General features: G+C 36.7%; 1 protein-coding gene across 1 annotated transcript in view; it reads left to right on the top strand.

Moving 5' to 3' along the window:
• LOC121379797 overlaps positions 1-22,878 on the top strand; it is a 144,885-nt gene that overhangs the window by 44,958 nt on the left and 77,049 nt on the right. The window contains exons 30-49 of the mRNA XM_041508449.1: positions 213-349; positions 767-885; positions 1,566-1,775; positions 2,541-2,734; positions 4,196-4,798; positions 5,107-5,243; positions 5,886-6,004; positions 7,271-7,477; positions 8,730-8,923; positions 9,524-10,388; positions 11,565-11,765; positions 12,599-12,819; positions 13,807-13,925; positions 14,315-14,436; positions 15,295-15,489; positions 17,507-17,727; positions 18,356-18,486; positions 19,217-19,344; positions 20,413-20,604; positions 21,854-22,047. Coding sequence (XP_041364383.1) covers positions 213-349; positions 767-885; positions 1,566-1,775; positions 2,541-2,734; positions 4,196-4,798; positions 5,107-5,243; positions 5,886-6,004; positions 7,271-7,477; positions 8,730-8,923; positions 9,524-10,388; positions 11,565-11,765; positions 12,599-12,819; positions 13,807-13,925; positions 14,315-14,436; positions 15,295-15,489; positions 17,507-17,727; positions 18,356-18,486; positions 19,217-19,344; positions 20,413-20,604; positions 21,854-22,047 — 4,509 coding nt within the window. The remainder of the gene's footprint in view (positions 1-212; positions 350-766; positions 886-1,565; positions 1,776-2,540; positions 2,735-4,195; positions 4,799-5,106; positions 5,244-5,885; positions 6,005-7,270; positions 7,478-8,729; positions 8,924-9,523; positions 10,389-11,564; positions 11,766-12,598; positions 12,820-13,806; positions 13,926-14,314; positions 14,437-15,294; positions 15,490-17,506; positions 17,728-18,355; positions 18,487-19,216; positions 19,345-20,412; positions 20,605-21,853; positions 22,048-22,878) is intronic.

Consider the following 22,878-nt stretch of genomic DNA (forward strand, 5'->3'; position numbering starts at 1 on the left):
GAGATTACAATATTTTTTTTTTTGTATGCTCATCCAATAGTGTTTTATTCCATTGCTGAAAAAGTCTGCGTACCACCTGAAAATGCCAAGCTAGGCCCGTGCATTTATGCTAAAATGACATGCCCACTAGTTATGGCTGTGTAGAGGAGAAGTAACAGGTATATCATAGAATGTATAATTAACACACACATATATTTTTATGATTTCTTTAGGACATCATCTTACATATTTAGCTACTACGAGTCAATCCTGAAGAATGTTCCGGCACTGAAGGATCAGATGGGCTGGGTATCGACAATAGCTGTAGTTGCTGAGTCACTGTTTGATCGTCTCCTCATAGTGGAAAATGGTATTTATGAGAGTTATAGGAATTTAGTTTTTAGTAATTTAATGAAATTTTGTTATTAACCATAAGTCAGTGATTGAATAATAATCAATTAAATATATGTTATGTTTTATGAAACTTGCATCCATCTGCTATTTTATGTCAAATATTTTGGAAGTATATTGGTTTTCTGTATTATGAAATTATGAACTAATACTAATAAGGGTTACATAAAGAGTTCTGGTGGACAAAATAATGAAAATGTTTATGTAGTTAAAAAACTGTTAGTGTCTCTTTGGTTTTTTTCATGTACGTAATAATTAAATATGAATCAAGTAGAAGGAAAGTAACACCATGTTGTGTTTGACTTTTACTTAATCATTGTTATTGTTATTTTGAAAAATAGTTTCTTAATTTAATAATATACCATTTGCATTTCAGCCACCTCATTCTCCCTGAGTACGTTCTTTGAAGGAGCCCCAGAAATGCAGAAGCTAGTGGAGTTGGTACAGGAACCGGGACTGGTTGAAGTCTTACTGGAATCCATTAATTCAAGAAAGGTAGAAACTGCTGTTATAAATACCAGATCAAGATCACTGAAATGCTATTTGGTTGAATGTTGTCTGAATTAAGGTATCCCTATTGTTTTGTTGAAATACGGCATTTGTGAAACTAGTGTATGTATTCATAAAAATGTGTTCTTTGAGCATCATCCCTAATATAGGTTATGTTGACCAGTATTTATAAGTTGGAATGGTGATTCTTTTCTTTTTTTTAATTTTTAATATGGTCTATAAAATTAAACAAAAATAAACCATTATTAAAAAGAAACATTTTACACATTTTTACAAGTATGCTAAGTAAAATATTTGTGTATTTTATATGCTAAGTAAATTATTTGTGTATTTTATTTTAAAGAAGAGAATTTATAAAAGAAATGCTGAAATTTGATTTCATTATAAAACAAATTGTATACTCAAATAATGTTCATAGGATCTGGTGAAATCTTCAAATTGGCCAAATGATCTTCCACAATTGATTTCAAATAACAGGTAATGATCCTGAAAAAATAACTATATCCATGATATTATTTAAAAGTAAAACACCTCAGTATAAAAAGTAAAACAGTATAGAATACTGAAGCCCAAAAATATGCTCAGTTTGCTCATGTAGTGTTGTGTCATGGAAAATAAAAGCTTCTTTCTATAAAAAACTGATCTATTTTTTATGAATTTTATAGTTCCTGCCACTGTTTGAATCTAAGAATGCCACAGCAACATTAATAAAGTTCTGTGACCCTGCTGAAAACATCTCGCAATACTTCACGATCCCCGAGGGCCTGTCGGTGAACCTGACGGAGTGGAGAATCAAGTTCTGTCGTGTCAACATCAGCATCATGGTGGACGAGGAGGCCAACACCATCTTCAACTTGGACAAGATTTCCAGTGTGGTGAGATTCATAGTTCTTAACTCGAAGACCTTGCATTTTATAATGGCACTCGGAAGTGGTTAGAGTGTACACCTGGTTGTAAGATCAATCACCCATAATGACCGGTCTGGGATCCATCCCTGTCGGTGGGCCAATTGGGCTATTTCTCGTTCCAGCCAGTGCACCATGACTGGTATATCAAAGGCCGTGGTATGTACTACCCTGTCTGTGGGATGGTGCATATAAAAGATCCCTTGCTGCTAATTGAAAAGAGTAGTCCATGAAATGGCAACAGCGGGTTTCCTCTCTCAATATCTGTGTGGTCCTTAACCATATGTCTGACACCATATAACCGTAAATTAAAATGTGTTGAGTGCGTCATTAAAAAAACTAAACATTTCCATAATGACCTACCAGTGGCGAGTGAATGGTACACATAAGGTTATGGTATGGACTGTCCTGTCAATGGGATGTTGCATGTGAAGATGGAGCTCAGTGGTGGAGCACTTACCTGCGGTTCGATTGTTCACAGGACTAATCATCCTCAGTACACGCAGTGTTTTCCCGTCCTTACCAGTATGATAACATTGGTACATCAAAAGTCATGGTATATACCGTCTTGTTTATGAAAAAGTACATATTATATATCTAGCTGTTTTTGTTTTTTTGTATCTGTATCTATGTTGTGTCAGCTAAGTGTCAAAATAGCAACATCTTAGAATTAGATACTAAAATAAAATTGCTAAGTTTTCATTCAACAATATTCTTTCCTTTTTATTCCTGAAGGCCAACGGCAGCTCCGATATTGACTGGATGACACTGGGCGACAAGTACAAGCGAGTTGTTGATTTGATAAACCGATGGGCTGAGAATCCACCCATGTTGAACACAACAGAGAACTGGCAGAATGGCTCCTTCTGGCTCAATATGTTACAACAGTATGGGAAGGCGAGACAGAACCCTGAGGAACTGAACCAACAGTAAGTCAATCACCTAAAAAATATAAACCCAACTAAATCGGTCTTAGTATAGGTTAGAAGGCATTAAGATGTTTCTTCAGAAATAAGAAGGGGCGGAGCCCGTTCTTATTTCTGAAGAAACGTCTCAAGCCTTATAACCGATTTAGACGGCATTTCATAGGTTCATTACTTGATATAGGCGGTCTTATTTCTGAAGAAATATCTTAAGCCTTTTAACCGATTTAGATGGCATTTCATAGGTTCGTTACATGATATGGCAAACGTCCTTGCGTGTTCGCGCCAGTTGTTTTGACATCATTCATACAGCTCTTGGCAATGATGTCTGGCCAATTGTGTCGAAGTAATTTTGGTCATGTGACTTGTTATTAAGGCAGTTTTTTGGTGTGTCTTCACGATTAAGGTGATCGAAATGCTGATATCCGATGCCATCTAAAATAAATCACTATTGTCACAAATTGCTGTCTGTGGTTTTGCAACATCCCACTGCTTTCATCAGGGGATTGCTGTTTTCTCAGTTCTTTATGTTATGTCCATCTTTATTAGTCTGTCTTGTTTCATTCATGTATTCTAGTTTTGGATTGATAAAAAAAAGACATTTTAAAACAAATTTAGTTACCTGACAAGTATGTGGAGTTTTACTATATAGGCATGGATCCATGGGGATAATGCTGAGTGTGTGTGGAGTTTTACTATATAGGCATGGATCCATGGGGATAATGCTGAGTGTGTGTGGAGTTTTACTATATAGGCATGGATCCATGGGGATAATGCTAAGTGTGTGTGGAGTTTTATTATATAGGCATGGATCCATGGGGATAATGCTGAGTGTGTGTGGAGTTTTACTATATAGGCATGGATCCATGAGGATAATGCTGAGTGTGTGTGGAGTTTTACTATATAGGCATGGATCCATGGGGATAATGCTGAGTGTGTGTGGAGTTTTATTATATAGGCATGGATCCATGGGGATAATGCTGAGTGTGTGTGGAGTTTTACTATATAGGCATGGATCCATGGGGATAATGCTGAGTGTGTGTGGAGTTTTATTATATAGGCATGGATCCATGGGGATAATGCTGAGAGTATGCACACTCCTGAACTTCATAGTGCCTTCAGAATCCAGTGTTTACTGGATGAATGAATTTCTTTCCTTTTTTGTTGGAGCAATGTAATATCTTCATTGGATAGATGTGTCTGTGGAAGATTGTTGGCATGTAGGTGGTTTAGTCCATATGATATTATCATAATTATTTTATCTTTATATTTATTTTTAAAATTCTGAAATAAATAACATTTGAAAAAGCTAATTTATTTTAATAGGATTCTTTTATCTTTCTTTTTAATTTGCCTTGGTCTTTGATATCTCACTGCCTTGATTAGTTTTCTTCATTTTATTACTTCTAAAAAAGCTTGCATTGTACACATGAAACAATTTTTTTTTCTTTAACAATGTTCTTTCAGAATTGAAAACATGTTTCTCAAACTTGGTCCTCTCCTGGAACAAGAGTCGTTCCGTCAGTTTGGTCTCGTCATGGAGACGGTGCTGAAACTCCTGAACAAAAACCTGGTTGCCATGGAAAACACCACCATGACCGTGAGTTCCTTGTTTGACAAGGTTCCAATTCTCAAGGATGTCATCACGGCCATTGGTCTGAGTCCCAGCATCCTCGACACCCTGTTGAAGGCACCAGTCAAAGACATAGAGCTCTTCATGAAGGCCATGACGTCTGCTACAACCAGCATTTGTACGAAGGATGACAGTGTGTGGAGAGATATGCTGCAGTTACCAGACACATTTAACATGTCTGCCCTGCACAGAGCCATCTGCAACCAAAACATCACTGAGCTGGAAGAAAATCTACTGAAGAACCTTGACCTCAAGGACCTGTTGTCATCTCTGTCGAATACATCTGCCAAGCCTGATTGGCTCATGATCTTCAACCTGTCGCAGCAGTTCAGTCAGAATATAAAGTTGTTTGTAGACAATCTGCCGAAGTTTGATGTCAATGGAAGTCGTGAGATGTTTCAGAATGCATACAATGTGACAAAGCTTCTTTCTCAGATGTAAGTTATGATACTGTTTTTCTTGGGGTTTTTTTTATCTGTGTATTCCTGATGATGAAATATTTGTTGTATTCAAAGTGATACATTCACAGGACTCATTGAGAAATTTTGTGAAACAAAAACTAAAATAACATGACATATGTAAAGAGTTAATTATTTTAACATCTCTTTGAAATATGTTTTTGTCTTCAGTTGGCATTTGGAGTATCACATTCCATTTTAAAATGTTTTCATGTATTCCTTTTACATCAGGTCTTCGAGTATCACATTCCATTATTAAATGTTTTTGTCTATTTCATTTACATTAGGTCTTCGAGAATGACATTCCAGTTGTATGGCAGTATGCTAGAGAGCATCCCTGGTTTACAGAAAGAGATGGGTTGGTTTGTAACCATGATAAAAATACAGAACTTTATCTTTGACAGACTTCTTGTGCTTGAAAATGGTGAGTTTCACATTCACTGGAACTGTTCGAATCATTATGTACCTTCTTAAAGAGCCACCTGTGTTATGAAGCCAGACTATTATGCTTGGCACAGCTACCGATTATTGCTGAAAGTCATGTTGGTATTAATCAGTAGGTGTACATGTGTGCAGGGCAAAGATGTGACAGTCTTGTCTAACCTCTAGGTTTGCCCCGATTAGACTGTCGCATTAGCTAGGTACACATTTTCAGACTACTGCTGACTCGACTATGTGCAAAGATACATTGTGTAATTAAAAGGAAAAGACAAGTCACTTCAAGTCAGATAGGCGAGGTGTGTGCCCAGGACAGCATGCTTTAAATGAAATTGTGTATATGCACAAGAATAAATTAATATAAAATTAGAGAGCTACATGTGTTTATAAGATTCCACTTATGAATTGTTTAGTGTGTATATGCCACGTACACAGATTTGAAGAATAATCTGCAAAATAAATTATATTATGTAGATGTATTATGCAGGACACCATTTTCAGTGTCTATGTACTGTTACAAAGACATCAAGAATATACTTTATTTATATTGGAACTAGTTATTTATGACTATGATGATGATGGTGATGATAATTATTATTATTATCATTATTATTATTGTGTTTTTCAGCGACATCTTTCCAACTACAGGACCTCTTCCCAGACAGCCCTGAGATAGAGAAACTCATTGAGTTCATACAGAAGCCTGGAGTTATTGAAGTCCTGTTAATATCAGTAAACACACCCAAGGTAGGAACTCATTGTGTTCATACAGAAGCCTGGAGTTCATGAAGTCCTGTTAATATCAGTAAACACACCCAAGGTAGGAACTCATTGTGTTCATACAGAAGCCTGGAATTAGTGAAGTCCTGTTAATATCAGTAAACAAACCCAAGGTAGGAACTCACTGAGTTCATACAGAAGCCTGGAGTTACTGAAGTCCTGTTAACATCAGTAAACACACCCAAGGTAGGAACTCAATGAGTTCATACAGAAGCCTGGAGTTACTGAAGTCCTGTTAATATCAGTAAACACACCCAAGGTAGGAACTCAATGAGTTCATACAGAAGCCTGGAGTTATTGAAGTCCTGTTAATATCAGTAAACACACCCAATGTAGGACACTCATTGAAAATAGCTGCATCATCTGGTGCACATCCCACCAGTTTATCAACTGAGGCGTGATTGATCATCTGGTGCACATCCCACCAGTTTATTAACTGAGGCGTGATTGATCATCTGATGCACAACCCACCAGTTTATCAACTGAGGTGTGATTGATCATCTGGTGCACATCCCACCAGTTTATCAACTGAGGCGTGATTGATCATCTGGTGCACATCCCACCAGTTTATCAACTGAGGCGTGATTGATCATAGAATCAATCAACGTTTGAGCATTTATTATTTTTTTCTTCACTGGCTTTGTTGATGTAGTGGATAAGCCATCAGACTTAAAGTGCGTAGGAACTGTGCCCTATTTTTGACATATTTTGTTTCTTTGTACCATATTTAAAAAAAAAAAAATTTCTTTGTATCATATGTTTGACATATTTTGTTTCTTTGTACCATATTTAAAAAAAAAAAATTGTACCATATTTCTTTTAAATTTTGTTTCTTTGTACCATATTTTTTAACATATTTTGTTTCTTTGTACCATATTTGTTTTTACATATTTTGTTTCTTTGTAATATAATTTTTACATATTTTTTTCTTTGTACCATATTTTTTACATATTTTGTTTTCTTGTACCATTTTTTGGACATATTTTGTTTCTTTGTACCATTTTTTTTGGACATATTTTGTTTCTTTGTACCATATTTTTTACATATTTTGTTTCTTTGTACCATATTTTTTACATATTTTGTTTCTTTGTACCATATTTTTCACATATTTTGTTTCTTTGTACCATATTTGTACCATATTTTGTTTCTTTGTACCATATTTTTCACATATTTTGTTTTCTTGTACCATATTTTTGACATAAATGTATTTTCAAAATGTTGTGTCTTGTACAGTTTCTGCCTCTGCTGTCATCAAGCAATGCCACAGCGACTTTGATGATGATATGTAACTCCAGCACAGACATGAGCCAGTACCTGACTGTTCCTGACAATCTGAAATCAACTGTCAACCCGAACACTCTACGAGATCTGTTCTGTGAGGTGAACTTCACCACACTGATGGAGGAAGCTACTTCCCTGTTTAACATCACGTTTAATACGGTGAGTTACCAGCAGGGTTATTATCATACAGTATATAATGTTTCTCCCCCATCCCAACCAGAAATAGCCATGTTTATAGGAATAACTGGTTACTGTCTTAAGATATCGGCTTTATCCTGCGAAGATTAGAATGGCGAATGCAGCAAGGCTCTGCCAAGCTGCATTTACCATTCGACCTGAGCAGGACAAAGCCGATATTTTAAGACAGTAACCAGTTATTTCTTTTATCCTGCAATTCTACAGGAATAGTCGGAAAATCATTATTTATTCCATTTTTGTGTACGCAAATCGAGTATCGTCAACCTACATGTAGCAAGGCTTTTGCCGTATGGCGTCATAAGAGATACATGACATCATTCTTTGTAAGACGCTAGCTACATTCTGATACATTCAAAAAGCATTTCTAAACTTCAATTCATAAACAAATATTATACAAGTTTTATATTGTTATCGAAAAAATTTATTTGTATTTACTGTACTAAAACAAATGATTTAAAGACTGTGTTTATTGAAACTCTAGCCTGAAATACCCAAGTCGAGTCGGGCTTATGTCATGTGACCTATATATAGAGATTTATCCAGTCATCATATCATGCCAATGAATACAGTGATTGCTTGATAAACATTTTTTATAAGGGTCTTTAAGCATTCTTTTCTTTCCGTTTAGTTATGTGGTCTGTTTAAATTCAGAAATTGTCCTCTCATGAACATTTTATTAGGTAGTGGCATAATATACTGAAAAACAAAAGAAATATGAAGATTTTATTTTAAATTAAATAGTTTTTATAATGTCATTAATTCAGTAAATAAACGGTTTTCAGGGCAATCAAGTGTTGTACATGTATATTGTAGATGATGAATTAAAAAAAAAAATTAAATCATTAAAACAGGCACTTCAGATAGAACCCCTGTGACACCCCCCCCCCCCCCCCCCCCCCCGGATCCATCAATGCATATACATGGTCTGCTTAAATCTAAGTTAAAGTTAAAAGTGGGTTTTTTAATGACACCACTAGAGCACATTGATTTATCAATCGTCGGCTAATGGATGTCAAACATTTAGTAATTTTTCCATTAGTAGCAAGGGATCTTTTATATGCACCATCCCAACACAGACAGAATAGCATATACAACAGCCTTTGATATACCAGTCGTGGTGCACTGGCTGGAACGATAGCACTTTACCACTTGACTACATCCTGCCCCTCACTTAAATCTAAGAGACAGTGATACAGTGATATAATAATTACAGGATTACTACAATTCGAGCATGGACTGGGCAGCAGTGGGTGACAAGTATGACCGAGTGATGACGATGATCACGGAGTGGGCGAGGAATCCACCACAGATCATCATACCGTCGAGATGGGAAAACGGATCATTCTGGCTGGACCTTCTTCAGACTTACACAGACAGCAGAAATAAACCAGAGGCAATCGTACAAGAGTAAGAATATTTTAGTTTGATACATTCTGTGCATGATGGTGTTGATAATAGTTGGTTTCTGCTGCATATACATTTATGTAACTCAGTCTGTGTAAGAAATATAAAAGTTAATATAAGTAGTTGTAGGTGTTTCTGGTATGGGTTGTTTTCATGTAGGAAACAAAAAAAGATTTCTATGTAAGACAACATATTTCTGTTCAATAATCTGAGGAGAAAGTAAAACAAAAAGTTAAATAAAAATCAAATTATGAGGTACTAGTACCAGTATATTCTATTCATCTCCCATTTGTTGTATATTTTCAGTGGGTTTTCAGTTGCTTTAATTATCATTAGGCATGTGTTTGATTTAACCTTTCTCTCATTTATTTTTAAATTCATTTGTTAAATTTACAGTTTTCTAGGTGCTTAATACTTTTGTTTTCAAAGTAGTAAAATATTTTCAATCAAATGATCATATACACTTTAAAAGAGGATATTGATTTTGAGAAACTTTGAAACTATTTAACACTGAATGTGTTATCTTGATATGGATCTACATAATAAAGGCGATTTCAGTTCAAATGACTTATTTTTCTTCCCCCCCTCTTATGTTTTTAACAGACTGGAAAGCTTTCTGGCAAAGTTATCTCCCCTTCTTGATCAAGAACAGTTCCGACAAGTGGGGCTGGTGTTGCAAACAGTTCTTCAACTCTTCAATGAGAACGTCATTAGCATGAACAACGGAAGTTACACCCTCAACTCCATGTTTCTCAAAATTCCAGTCCTACATGATATCGTTTCTGCTCTGAACCTGTCCCCCGATGTTTTGGATGCTCTGTTGAAGTCTCCTGTCAACAACCCACACCGACTTGCTGAAACACTGACTGTTGCCAGTACCAAGGATGCTGTATGTGCAAACAGTGAAATGTGGAGAGACATTCTCAGTCTGCCTGATTCATTCAACACCTCAGCTCTAAATGAAGCTTTTTGCAACCAAAATATAAGTAATATTGTAGAAAACTTGGTAAAAAATCTTGACTTGGAAAATCTGATTGACTTCCTTGGAAACTCTTCGGCAGAGCCTGACTGGACAACAATATTTACACAAATACAGGAGCTAGTGAAAAACCTCAACTCCCTGATCACAAATCCTCCCAGCTTTAATTTCAGTGAAAGCATGGCCGCAATGGAATCTGCGTATAATACCTCTGAGTTGTGGAACTTTATTTCTATATACTCAACTTTGTCTAAAATATTTGGAAACTCGTCAGAATTTGACGCTGTTGAGGGATATCTCAAAGGCGCAACTGTTGTGTTTGACTTCCTCAATGACATTCTAGACAAGGCCAAGGTCACTGGGGTGACACTTGACCTTGCATCACTGTTTAAGGACAGCCCAACCTTCATTAAACTGTTTAACGTGTTCCTCAACTTGAACCCAGACCCACTGACTGGCCTTTTGTCTATACAGCTGAAGACTTCCCAGGTAAATATGACATTAATATAGTCCTGCATCATGTTGCATTCTTATTGTGTAATGATCTAATTAATGGTTTAAACTATTTAATGTGTTCCTCAACTTGAACCCAGACCCACTGACTGGCTTTTTGTCTTTACAGTTGAAGACATTCCAAAAATGTCATATTAATATATTCAAGCATCATGATGTGTAATAATCTAATTAGTGTTTTAAATGATTTAACTCACATTCCATAATGAACAAATCTCTTTGTGTTGGAAGGTACCAGTAACAGGAGGGGCCATTAATACATTAATTTGCCTTTAAACTTAAGGATGGATAATCTTCAGAATTGGGGTGTGGGTGTGGGTGTGGGTGGGGGTTGGGGTTAGTGCCACTCTGACTCTCACGTATGTCTCTGATCCATTGCTGTCTTTGGACGGGACGTAGCTCAGTGGTAAAGCACTCGCTTCATGCGCAGTCGGTCTGAGATCGATCCCCGTCGGTGGGCCCATTGGGCTATTTCTCATTTCAGCCAGTGCTCCACAACTGGTGTAACAAAGACCGTGGTATGTACTATCATGTCTGTGGGATGGTGCATATAAAAGATCCCTTGCTGCTAATCGAAAAGAGTAGCCCATGAAGTGGCGACAGCAGGTTTCCTCTCTCATTATCTGTGTGGTTCTTAACCATATGTCCGACGCCATATAACTGTAAATAAAATGTGTTGAGTGCATCGTCAAATAAAACATTTAAATTTCCATTGCTGTCTTTCTCGCTTTGTAAACTCTGCATTGCCAAGGTTTCCCACAAACTACCTGTGTCCCCATAATATTTTCTTTTCCATTTAACCCATGTGTTCCTTTGAAATTTTCTTGCAACTCTCAGTCTAAGAATCATTGACCAAGTTGTAAAACAAAAGACTTGTGAATTGTTTCAGTTATTTGACCACTTTTTTATTGTGCAACTAAAATTGTTTCCAACATGCACAAATTAGATCATAAAAAAAATATCAGTATCTGACTGATAAGAATTTAGTTTTTAAAATTCAATACTAGGCATGCATTTATGAAAACAAACCCCCATATCCTCAATCATACTCCTTCAGACAAAACAGGATCATTCAAACCACTTCAGTTGTTATGGTGCTGTCTTTCTATTATTGGCATGTAGCATGGATTATACTTTCTTATTGTATTTCAGACCCAAGCTTTTGCTTCTGTAGCAGCAGATGAAGTTCAGTTGAAGGAGGTGTTCTGTAACAAAAACCGATTCTTGGAGTACTTCGATGTCATTGGTAGTTTGAACGTCACAGCCATGCTTGATGTGATGTGTACACTCAATTTCACAGCAATGGTGTCAGAACTAGAAACTAACTTCATGGTGGACGCCTTGAATCAGAAAGTGAGTTAACCATTGATGTTCCGAATGCCAAACATGTTTATGCATCTTCAGGAATATGCACAATTTTTCGGTAGGACCCCCATGTCTAATGGGATTGTGAAAATTAGTGCTATTTAATCATAACTGAGATAGTTTTATTACTTTTGGTGATGCCCTATGTTTGGTACTGCAGAATGCATGGATAAATCCTTGACTTACATTTACTTAGGCTTCAAGCACATCCTCTGACTTTGCTTATTAAAATCTATTATTAACTTTTCTGTGGGCTGGGGCCAACCCTCCTACCCTTCCTTCTAACCTCAGGGGTATTAACTCTTTTATTATTATTAATTTATAATTTATTTAGAACACCCCATCTAAAATTGCATCAAATTACTTTATTAATTAGTTGTAGATTAGGTTTAATTTTGAATTAAGGACGCAGTCAAAATTTATTAACCTCCCCTTTATATATACATTGTATGTATATATATATATATTTGTTTGGCTGTATGTTTCAAAATTTCTAAATTGGCCCCATAGTTAGGTGCTTCCTGTCCCGAGTCAGACCCCTGATCTTATCGGAAGCCGGACTCGGGATAGCGTATTTGAAACCATAGAGGTATATGGACACGTAAAATACCTAGTCAAGTCAAGTCAGTGGTGAACTTGAAGATTCCCTTGATATGACAAAACTATTAAAGGGCTTTTTTGGTCACTAAAATTACGTTAAAAGCTATTTTTAATTTGCTTTTCAGTTTTACAATGCATTTATTTTAAATTTAATATTAAGAAAAAAAGGTTTATCAATATTTTCATAATTAACATCTAAGAAATTTTATTATTACTTGTAGCTGAAAGAACTTGATGGGAGCAAATTTGATCTCATTGCTTACATTGAGACGTATAAAAACCTGACCAACAAACTGACCGAACTGGCGGGGATTCGCAACGTAACGTTCGGACGGTACAATCTGCAAGATCTGACTGAGTTCAACACTACTGTCCTGCTAGACAGGCTCACAAAACAGATGGACAACGTGAAGAAAGGCTACGAGGGATATTCGCTAAAATCGTGAGTTTCTAATATCAACAATTAATTTAAATTCACATGGGGGTTTTTAATAAATTTTTAAACATTTTTATTTTTGTCCTTTTTTTGTCATCAGTGAATCTTTTTTTTTAAATTTTAATGTTTAATTTATTGTAAACTGGAGAAAAAAAAGAAAAAAAGCATGCATTTAAAGTTTTCAACATTCACGCACAATTTCAAATCGTGAAAGATATATGCACATATTATTTCCATTGTAGATATGCAGATATTTGCTAGTTTGTGTTTCTGTGAGAAAAAAATGTGTTGCAATATTAATCCAGTTTACAGTATGTTCGTAACTTTAGTTACTTAAGGTTCAAGTATGCTAAAGAACTGACATATTTCCATTAGTTCATAACTAAGCAAAGATGAACTTTTTAAAGACATGTAGCTCTTGAATTTCATTTCAATACATTTTTATGCTAATAGCCACTTAAGGCCCAAACACACACTCCTGGGCACAAACCTGAGCTACATGTATATGCACTGTCCATCTATAGCACTGAGGCCAGTGAAGAACTTACTTATTTAATATAAGCCCTTTTATTAACTGTTGTAATCAGATAATGGACAATAACATGTAGTACTACTCAATATGGCCCATACAGATCTATGTCATGGAGAAGATAGTTACTTAAGCACACAAGTGCATAAAGAACATATAACCAGTTTAAATAAAAGGTCATCACATCAAAGTCTTTGTCATTAAAATCTCTAGTTGATTTGTTTATCATTGATACTTAATAAACATATATACAAGACACTGGCATAGGAAACGGGGAGGGGAGGGGGGGGCAAGGGGGGGCACCAATTTTCAGATATTTTGCTTTACATGTATATTTGCTTTATAATAGTGTAAAAGTGTGTAAATATAAAAGTGTGCCTGCCCCCCCCCCCCCCCCCCCCCCCTTTTTGGCACCTTCCTACACTCGTGCAAGAAAATTAAGTGGATTGTTTTGTTGGTTCCAGACTTGACAAGATGTTTGCCCAGTTTTCCAATGACTCGAGCTGGCAGTCGGTGTTAATTGCATTCAAGACATTCGATCTCTTCCTGAAACACTTCAACCAATACCTGACGGACATCAAAGGTAATTTACATCTTTTGTTTTCAGCTAACAGAAAGTGTTTTGTGTAATTCCTGGTAAACAGTCAAATAATCAACTTATACTGAAGGTGTAGCCCATTGGTAAAGTGCTCGCTTGATGCGCAGTCGGTTTGGGATCGATCCCCATCAGTGGGCCCATTGGGCTATTTCTCACTCCAGCCAGTGCACCATGACTTGTACATCAAAGGCCATGGTAAGTGCTATCCTGTCTATGGGATGGTGCATAAAAAAGATCCCTTGCTGTTAATCAAAAAGAGTAGCCCATGAAGTGGTGACGTCATATAACCGTAAATAAAATGTGTTGAGTGCGTCGGTAAATAAAACATTTCCTTCCTTCCTTCATTGTAGTTAGTAATTTTTGTTTGATTGTAGACAAGCCTCTGAGTCTGGAGTTGTTGCTGAAGGAGACCGAGTTGGGTAAGGTGTTGATTCCACTTCTCAAAGATCCAGCCTGGCTCGATCAGCTCCTGCAGACCAGTGTCAAACCAGACAAGGTAAGAAAGTTAATAGTTTATGTTGAGCTACTAATATATATGCTATGTATTGTAGTGATTTAGGGCCCCAACCCTAACACTACATATTCTTCTGGGACAATAAAACAATTAAAAAACAAAGTCAATAGAGTTATCCTTCTTTATGGTGAAGATGGAGTTGTACCAACCCACCTACAATGAAACCCCTCAGAACTGGAATTCCGTCAAAACTGGTTGTTTTGCACTGTCCCTTTTTATATATGAGAACAGAACAGAACCTCTCTGAACCAGATATCCCTTAAGATGAAACCTTTTACTTGGTCCCATGGCCATTCAGTATAGAGGGGTTTCACTGTATATAGGCATGAAAAATAGAATTATTGGTTAACATTGTCCCGTCATTCTATCTCTCTGTTTGCTTCTGTTTTATTTACTTTGTTTACTGTGAGACTTTGTTCTAAACATTCCACGTGTATGTGAAAATAAAATGTATGTAGCTAATTATGGTCATCTATTATTAGTGTCGTAGGATTCTTGTTTTGGTCTGGACAGGATATCACTTAGTGATAGAGTGATCGCTCGAGTTGCCATATATAAGATGTATAATTAGTCATCCTACATGTATGTTACTCACTGTACATTTTCTGTCTAAAATGTCTTCAATGAAGTAACATATTTCATGGCAGTGGGTTTCCTGTTATCAAAAGTTATTACTGGTGCCTTCTGTTTGATTTCTTTAACTAATGGTTTTTTCTGCATTTTAATAAACAATATTGAAATTAAGATATATTTCGTCAGAAAAATATTCCACAACTTCCCTCCTTTTAAAATATCAAATTACAGAACTATCCATAAATGCTTTAATTTTTTTTACTTTAGCTGACAGAGTTTGTCCAAAGTGAAAATGCAACAGACATATTGTGCAGTAGTGAATTATGGGATGCCTTTGTCCTGCCAGCCAATGGGAGTGCAGCTCTGAAACACCTGCAGGAACAAGCTTGTTCCATCAACTCCACTCTCCTCATGTGGCAGTCGTTTGTGGTGCAAATGAAAGGATACACACTCAAACAACAGGTTTGGATTAATTATTGTATTATAGGGCTGTTCCGGCAGTGGGGAGACTATGTGGAACTGTAAGCAATGGTCTGCCACATCTCTGTAGATGCTCATCTCATTATATGAATTAATAAACATAATTGACAGATTTTACAAAGCCTGTTTATGTCTTACACACATGTAACTACATACATTTACAATGCTTAAACATCAGTGTTTAAAAAATAAAACATGCTTCATAAATTTGGCCCAATCATTATTAAATTAAATTGTGTCTTATATATATATATATATATATATATATATATATATATATATATATATATACTACTCAAAAGAATTTAAGGGTCAGACGATATTTTCGACATTATTTTCTAAATGTCAATTATATTAGCTAGACCATAATGTCACGCATGGTATTGTTCCATTTTGACGAAAGTGGGTCTAAGCAACCCATAAATGAATTAAAATCCACTGACATTGACACTGTCGACTAGTTCTAATGGCGAAAACATGCTTACATTTGCACGTAAATTAGGGCGAAAGCGAAAGGTCTGCTAAGTGCCCATAACTTGCTTTTTCACAAAGCGCTTCATTTGCACGCTTTGCATGTGTATTCCATGTTCCCAATGCTGAATTTCCGTATAATTGGAGCTTGCGTTCGTGTACGGTGCACACTCCAAATTCGACAATGGTACGACTTCAACTGACTATCGAAGATCGAGGAAGGGCTATTGCTTGGCTTCAGGATGGCAATACGCAAAGAAATGTTGCTCTGAGACTTGGTGTCAGTCAGAGTGTCGCTGGCCGACTGTGGCAATGGTACCAAGCAATGAATTCTGTTCGAAATCGTCCACGTTCGGGAAGACCCCGAAGCACTACAAATAGAGAGGACCGCTACATCACCAATATGGCTCTACGTCAACGCACAACCACTGCACGCCGATTACGTGACAATCTGCAGACTGCGACTGGAACTCGAGTGTCTGATCAAACCATACGCAATCGTCTGAGAGCCAATAATCTACGCTGCCGTCGCCAGGCTGTTCGACCACCACTCCTACCACGTCACAGAACGGCCAGACGTCACTGGTGCACACTTCATCTGCAGTGGCAACGTGTTCAGTGGGGTCGAGTGATGTTCACTGATGAGTCCAGGTTTAGTCTCCAGTTCAACGACGGTCGGGTTCGTGTCTACAGACGTCCTGGGGAGCGCTTCGTTGACGTTAACGTTAGACAACGTCACCGGTTCGGTGGTGGCAGCGTCATGGTGTGGGGCGTCATCTCTATCCACCACAGGACCCCCCTCTATGTGGTGGATGGCAATCTGAATGGAATCCGCTATCTGAATGAGATTATCCGGCCGTTGGTTCTCCCAGGCCTTCAGCAGATTGGCGGCGGGGCAGTTCTGCAGGATGACAATACCAGACCCCACCGCGCCAGGGTGGTAACGGACTTTCTCAGACAACAAGGTATCGCCAGGATGGATTGGCCAGCATATTCGCCTGACTTGGCCCCAATAGAGCACGCCTGGGACGAATTAGGCAGGAGAGTTCGGGATAACCATGCCCCTCCGGCCAACCTTCATGATCTGGGTCAACTTCTTATGGCAGAGTGGCAGGCCATTCCCCAAGAGTTCTTCAGACGTCTGATCAACAGCATGAGGTAACGATGTGTCGAGTGTATTCGCACCAGGGATGGATTCACACACTATTAAACGAATGTTCTAATGTGTAAAATCCATGTTTGACAACCTTCAACTTTGACAGCATGTCATGTGACTTTCTTGTATACAGTGACGTTTATTTGTGTTTTTTTGTAAATATGGAACAATAAATTAAATTTTTGGTGTAGTTTACATGATCAATCTAATACACTCTGAAACTTATTTGGTTATAAATTTTTGACCCTTAAATTCTTTTGAGTAATATATAAAAATAGAACAAGATAAATAAAGAATTGTACACACCCAATTAATTTATGGCCACCAAAACATTTAAATCCTTGGAATTCTTGTATATGGTGTATCTTTCAGTCTGAATTTCTCCAACGTGAGGCTGATGCCGGCCGACTGACTCTGAATTCCACTGAGATGAGTTTGGACATGAGGACCACTGTCGACCTGCTGACAACTCTCATCTCCAACATGAAGAACAGCACAGCAAGCCAGTTCCTCAATGTCGAGGGGTTCAAGGCAGTGCTCGACAAGTTCAAAGAAAGTCTGATACAGAAACTACTTGATCTTTCTGCCCAGTGGTAATCCATTTGTCATTGGTCTAAAGCATTAATGTTTTTATTATTAATTTTTTTTTTTTTTCAAATATCATTTCCGAAGTAATAAAAAATAGTCATGTTATAAAACCTTTAGTCATGAGAATCATAGTGGTCTCTTGAAATAAAGTTTGCCAGAGATTTTCATCTGCTAAATTAACTTGCTTCTTGAAGTAATTATATTGTTAGTATATTGCTTTGAATGTTTTTTAAATGTTAATTTCCACTAGTTGTTATGGCAATTCATTAGTTCTGTGGTGTGTATGAATTAGTAACAAAAAAATGCAGTTAGTTTCAATTTGCATAAAGAATATTTTTGTATTTTTGTATTTTATTATTTTTATTTATTTTATATTTAAAAAGAAAATCAAATTTAAAAAATTAAAAGAAAAGATGATAATGTTTTGTTTATTTTATGTATTTTATGAAATTGACCATTACGGTATGAATATGTTTTAAACATATATTGTTGGCACTCACAATGGTGACATAGCCCACTTACATTATTGCCCCAAATTAATGAGTAATACAAAAATACATTCAACCAGTTTTCTTTGTCTGCTCTTTACAAATTATTACCAACGTCTACAGTTTGTTTTATAATTTCTTACAGGTCAACTGCAGCTGCTAATATTGTTTGGCCATCTCTACAGAACAGTGTTGCAGCAACACAGATGACAAAAGTCATCAACACTGCCAACATCTTCCTGGAAAGTGTCAATGACAAGTTGTCATCAATGCTGAGTATGTACCTTTAAGTCTTTATGTATCTAATATATAAAACTGCTATAGTTTATTATTCAGAATGTTAGTAGTTGGCAGGTTGCAATTTTTAATAACTACCGATGCTGACACATCTGCCAGGCATATGTGCAGAGGGGTTATGGGGGGTTGAACCCTATCTCCAAGAATTTTTTTTTTAATGTATGGGGAGCATAACCTGACCATCTAAAAAACTTCACTTGCCACGGTCTAGAACCCCCTGCATAATTTCCTCCACTCGTGCCTGGTTACAATTATATACCACCTACATTTCTCAAACAGCTTTCTACTTTCACAAGCCCATATAGGAACAATATCTGTAGTGGGGGGACACAATCTCTAGTCAGGGCGACAGTCTCTAATGTGAAGGCACAATTATGCCAATTTTTATCTATATTTATATAGAATAGGCAAACAAAGATACCTTTTTGTTCTCAAGTGGGGGAAACATGTCTCCCCTAGTTCCTTTGGGTCTATTTTATACATAATTAACACCTCAGCAGTACAATACATATTGGCTTAGTTGTTAACATTTAACTACTGGTTTTCTTCTGTCCCGGGTTGGGTTTATGGCTATCCAGATGCAGAACCCAGGACAGACATGCTCAAAACCTTGGTGGTATATGAGAATGGAAAAAGTCCCCCCCCCCCCCCCCCCCCCAACACACACACTGGTTTTCAGTATTGTGAAAATGTTATCTTTACATTTTAGATGACAATGTAACACTGAGTTCACTGCTGGGTCACACGGATGCACTAGTCAAGCTGATGGAGACGTACATCAATGTTAGTAAACATGGTCTGGACTCCTGGATACAAGGAAACTTCAACATTGAAAAGGTTTGCCATTCCATTTCATCAAGAATATTTCTACAGTTTTAGTATTTAAAACATCTGATTTCAGTTTGATTGCATGTGGTGCACCATTAAATTAAGTATGTTATGTACATGATGGTGAATTGTGAGCCACTATGTTCTTTTTTAGTATAACTTCACGAAAAGGCTCACTCCATGACATCTGTCAAAATGTGAATGTAAACTGACAGCGAGTTTGTTCTGTATTGTGATTGGTTAATTACATTCTTTTTCTGGGATCAAATTGACAATAACACCCGGAAAGCTAATGACATCATTAGAAAATGATGTCATTAGCAATTGGAAGAGGCGAAGTTGACGATTCAAGGGTCTACAGTTAGATTGTAGCCAGGTATTTTTTTCAAGAAATGCCAAATATACAGTTAGTTCCATAGAAAAATGATTCAGTTTACAATAGACATAACCATATGGAGTTTTTAGATTTGCAGCTGTTATTGTCTATTTGATGCCCGCAAATGTTTCATTTTTGACCTCAGGATAACACCTTTGATAAAAAATGACATTTGCAGGATCAAATAGACAATAACACCCGCAAATCTGAAAACTCCATATGGTTATCTTGTAAATGACAAAAACCATTACCGTTGATCAAGATTATATCTCTGAACAATGCAGAGTCGAATGGGTATTTGGCAAAATAGTGGTTGATTTCATGAATCTCTATCTAGTGCCTCAACCATAGGAAAACAGCCATTCCAGAGATCCTTTACTAAACAATACGTACATTTGACTGCTATAAAGAGGACTGCCACTCCCAGACTAGTTTACTAAGTGAAACCTAGTACAGGACAGAGCTGACTGGAATAAATACAGCTGTGATGACATGCACTCATGAATCACTGTCAAAACAGTGAGTCACAGAAATGAAAAAGTTAATGCTACAAGTAATTTTAAAGTAAAAAACCCAATTCAGTTGAGTATATTTTGAAACATGCCCACTTTATTCAGAATGTATTTTAGGTGTACCTGTCTGCATTTGACTGAGTTTATTTTCTGACTATGCCTCACGTGTATTTTACATCTCTGTTTCAGTTGATTGAACTGCTGAAGGACAAGTCCTTACTGAATACTAAGTGCAGGGACAACAGTGTGGCTAGTTTCATTTCTGATTCTGCATCTCCATCCATGGTCGTCAAGGATTTGGAGATTATTGTCTGCACCTACAGCTCCAAGTTGCCAGATGCCTTTAACAGCTACACAGATATTGAACAGATCAAGAACAAGGTAAGCACTGTAAAGATCTCCACCAAAACCCCCTTTTCAAAGTCATTGGAATGGATCCAGAATAGTTGATTACTAAATGGGAAGCAGTATGAGTGTTGATGGAAACACTTCTTGTCATCTTGACATCTCCAGACAGATAAAAAGTTTGTTTTGTTTAGCGACTCCACTAGAGCATATTGATTAATTAATCATTGGCTATTGAATATCAAACATTTAGTAATTATGACCTGTAGTCATCAGAGGAAACCTGCTACATTTTCCCCATTAGCAGCAAGGATCTTTTATATGCACTTTCCCCACATATAGGAAAGCACATACCACGGCCTATGACCAGTTGTGGTGCACTGGCTGGAACCAGAAAAAATCCCAATCAGTTGAATGGATCCATCAAGGTAGTTTGATCTTGAGATGTAAGTACCTCAAGCGAGCGATCAACCGAGTGAGCTAAATCCGACTGAGGTAAATCCCCCCACCCCCGAGAGATGAATGAATTAAAGTGTATACATATATTATATATATTGTGCTTGTAGACAGATATCCAGGGTAGAATGATATAATATTAGCAATGTCTAGTTACTTGTCATATCTTTACTGGTATTAAATCACACATCCTAGGTTCAACACAGGAAAATGGACACTAAATTTGTTTAATCTACAAATCTGTTCCACATTTGGATAAATGTACAGTAGAGTGAAACAAGAATCTGTGATGTTGAATTTGGGAAATACCCTTAAAAATAGACTAGAGCTCATCTCATAACTGTTACTTCTCAGAGGTATGTGCATTTTTAAAAATATGAAAAATTGCATTTTGAGGTACTAGAAACACCACAAAGAACCAAAAACACTTCAGATGTATGGAAATAGATATCTACAAAAATATAATCTAAGTCTGATTTCAATTGTAAAAAATAATAATAGTGACAAATATGCTATAGTCTTTAACTATAAACGTTTAAAAGTAACTTAACATTACTGCTGCTGCTGCTAAATTCATGGATTCATAATCCATCATCACATTGCTAAGACCCGACTAACAATTGTTTTTATTATAATTGATCGCCAGAACACCACTTTATCATCCATTAAAGACTTTTATAGGACATATCGCTGTCACTGTAATTTGTGTTATCGGCAAGCCTCGGATTTCATACTTTTATCAACTCGTGCTGATAAATTGTGATATCACAAGACACGTGGGGAGTATATCCTGTATATAGCTAATGACACCATGGTACTTTTCTTTCAGATTGTCCAAATCTGGATTTCCACCACACCAGGTGCCCCAGACTTCAGTGGCTACATAGCTAACGTAAAGCGATTCAGCAATCTCATGACTCGGCTGGCTACGTCTAAGCTTGCAGTGAGTAACAAACTGAAGAAGACGCTGAATTTCTCTACTCTCTTAACCTCACTGCAATCTCTTGGAGATCATCCTACATTGTAAGTTGTGATTTGAAAAAGTCAGATATCAGTGCGAAATATTGGAATTTATCCAGTAACTTACCCATGATATCCATGTAATAAACCCATGTGATAATTTGGTGTATTAACCCGTGTAATAATGATATACAAATTTAGAGGTGTATGCAAATTTGCAAGGTGTCTAGGTAATAATGTATTGCTGTCAGTGTGTTTACAAGCCAACAAGACCTGTAGACCAGAGCATAACGTTTTCATAAGATGTAGTTAAAATGCGTATCATAACTAATTTGTGCTAATCGTGATGATGTCATATTAATGATGGTGGTGACTGTGATTTACTAAACATTGAATGAAAATGTTATTTTAGAAGTGTTATAGGATAAACAGAATTTGCTACTAATTTTTTTTTAATATGTAAAATATCAACCTTATCTAGTTAATCAGTATTTGTCTCGGCAGAGCCTTGACAAATACCAATTAACATAGACTCGGTTGATATTTTCCATATTACCGGTAAGAAACACTGATGACGAATCCTCTATTTATGTTTCTAAAAACAGTTTATTGCCTCAAACATGTTATAATAATGTCAGAGTTAGGGTTTCTGAACAGTGTTTCTGCCAGAAAGAAATTATTGGGAATGGCGCTATGGAATTTAATGCAACCAGTCAACCTCCCCCAGATAGAAAATGTGTTAATTTTAGGGTTAGGGTTAAGAAAATCATACAGTAATGATAAAGAGTAGTTAATTTTGTCAAAAGGTTAACGTAAAAAAAAAATCTGCAAAAACATTTGGGTATGGTGCCATACCTGTTTTACCCTCTGGCAGAAACCCTGCTGAAAAGAATT

Source organism: Gigantopelta aegis, chromosome 8 (genome assembly GCF_016097555.1).
Source record: "Gigantopelta aegis isolate Gae_Host chromosome 8, Gae_host_genome, whole genome shotgun sequence".
Taxonomy (NCBI): Eukaryota; Metazoa; Mollusca; class Gastropoda; order Neomphalida; family Peltospiridae; genus Gigantopelta; species Gigantopelta aegis.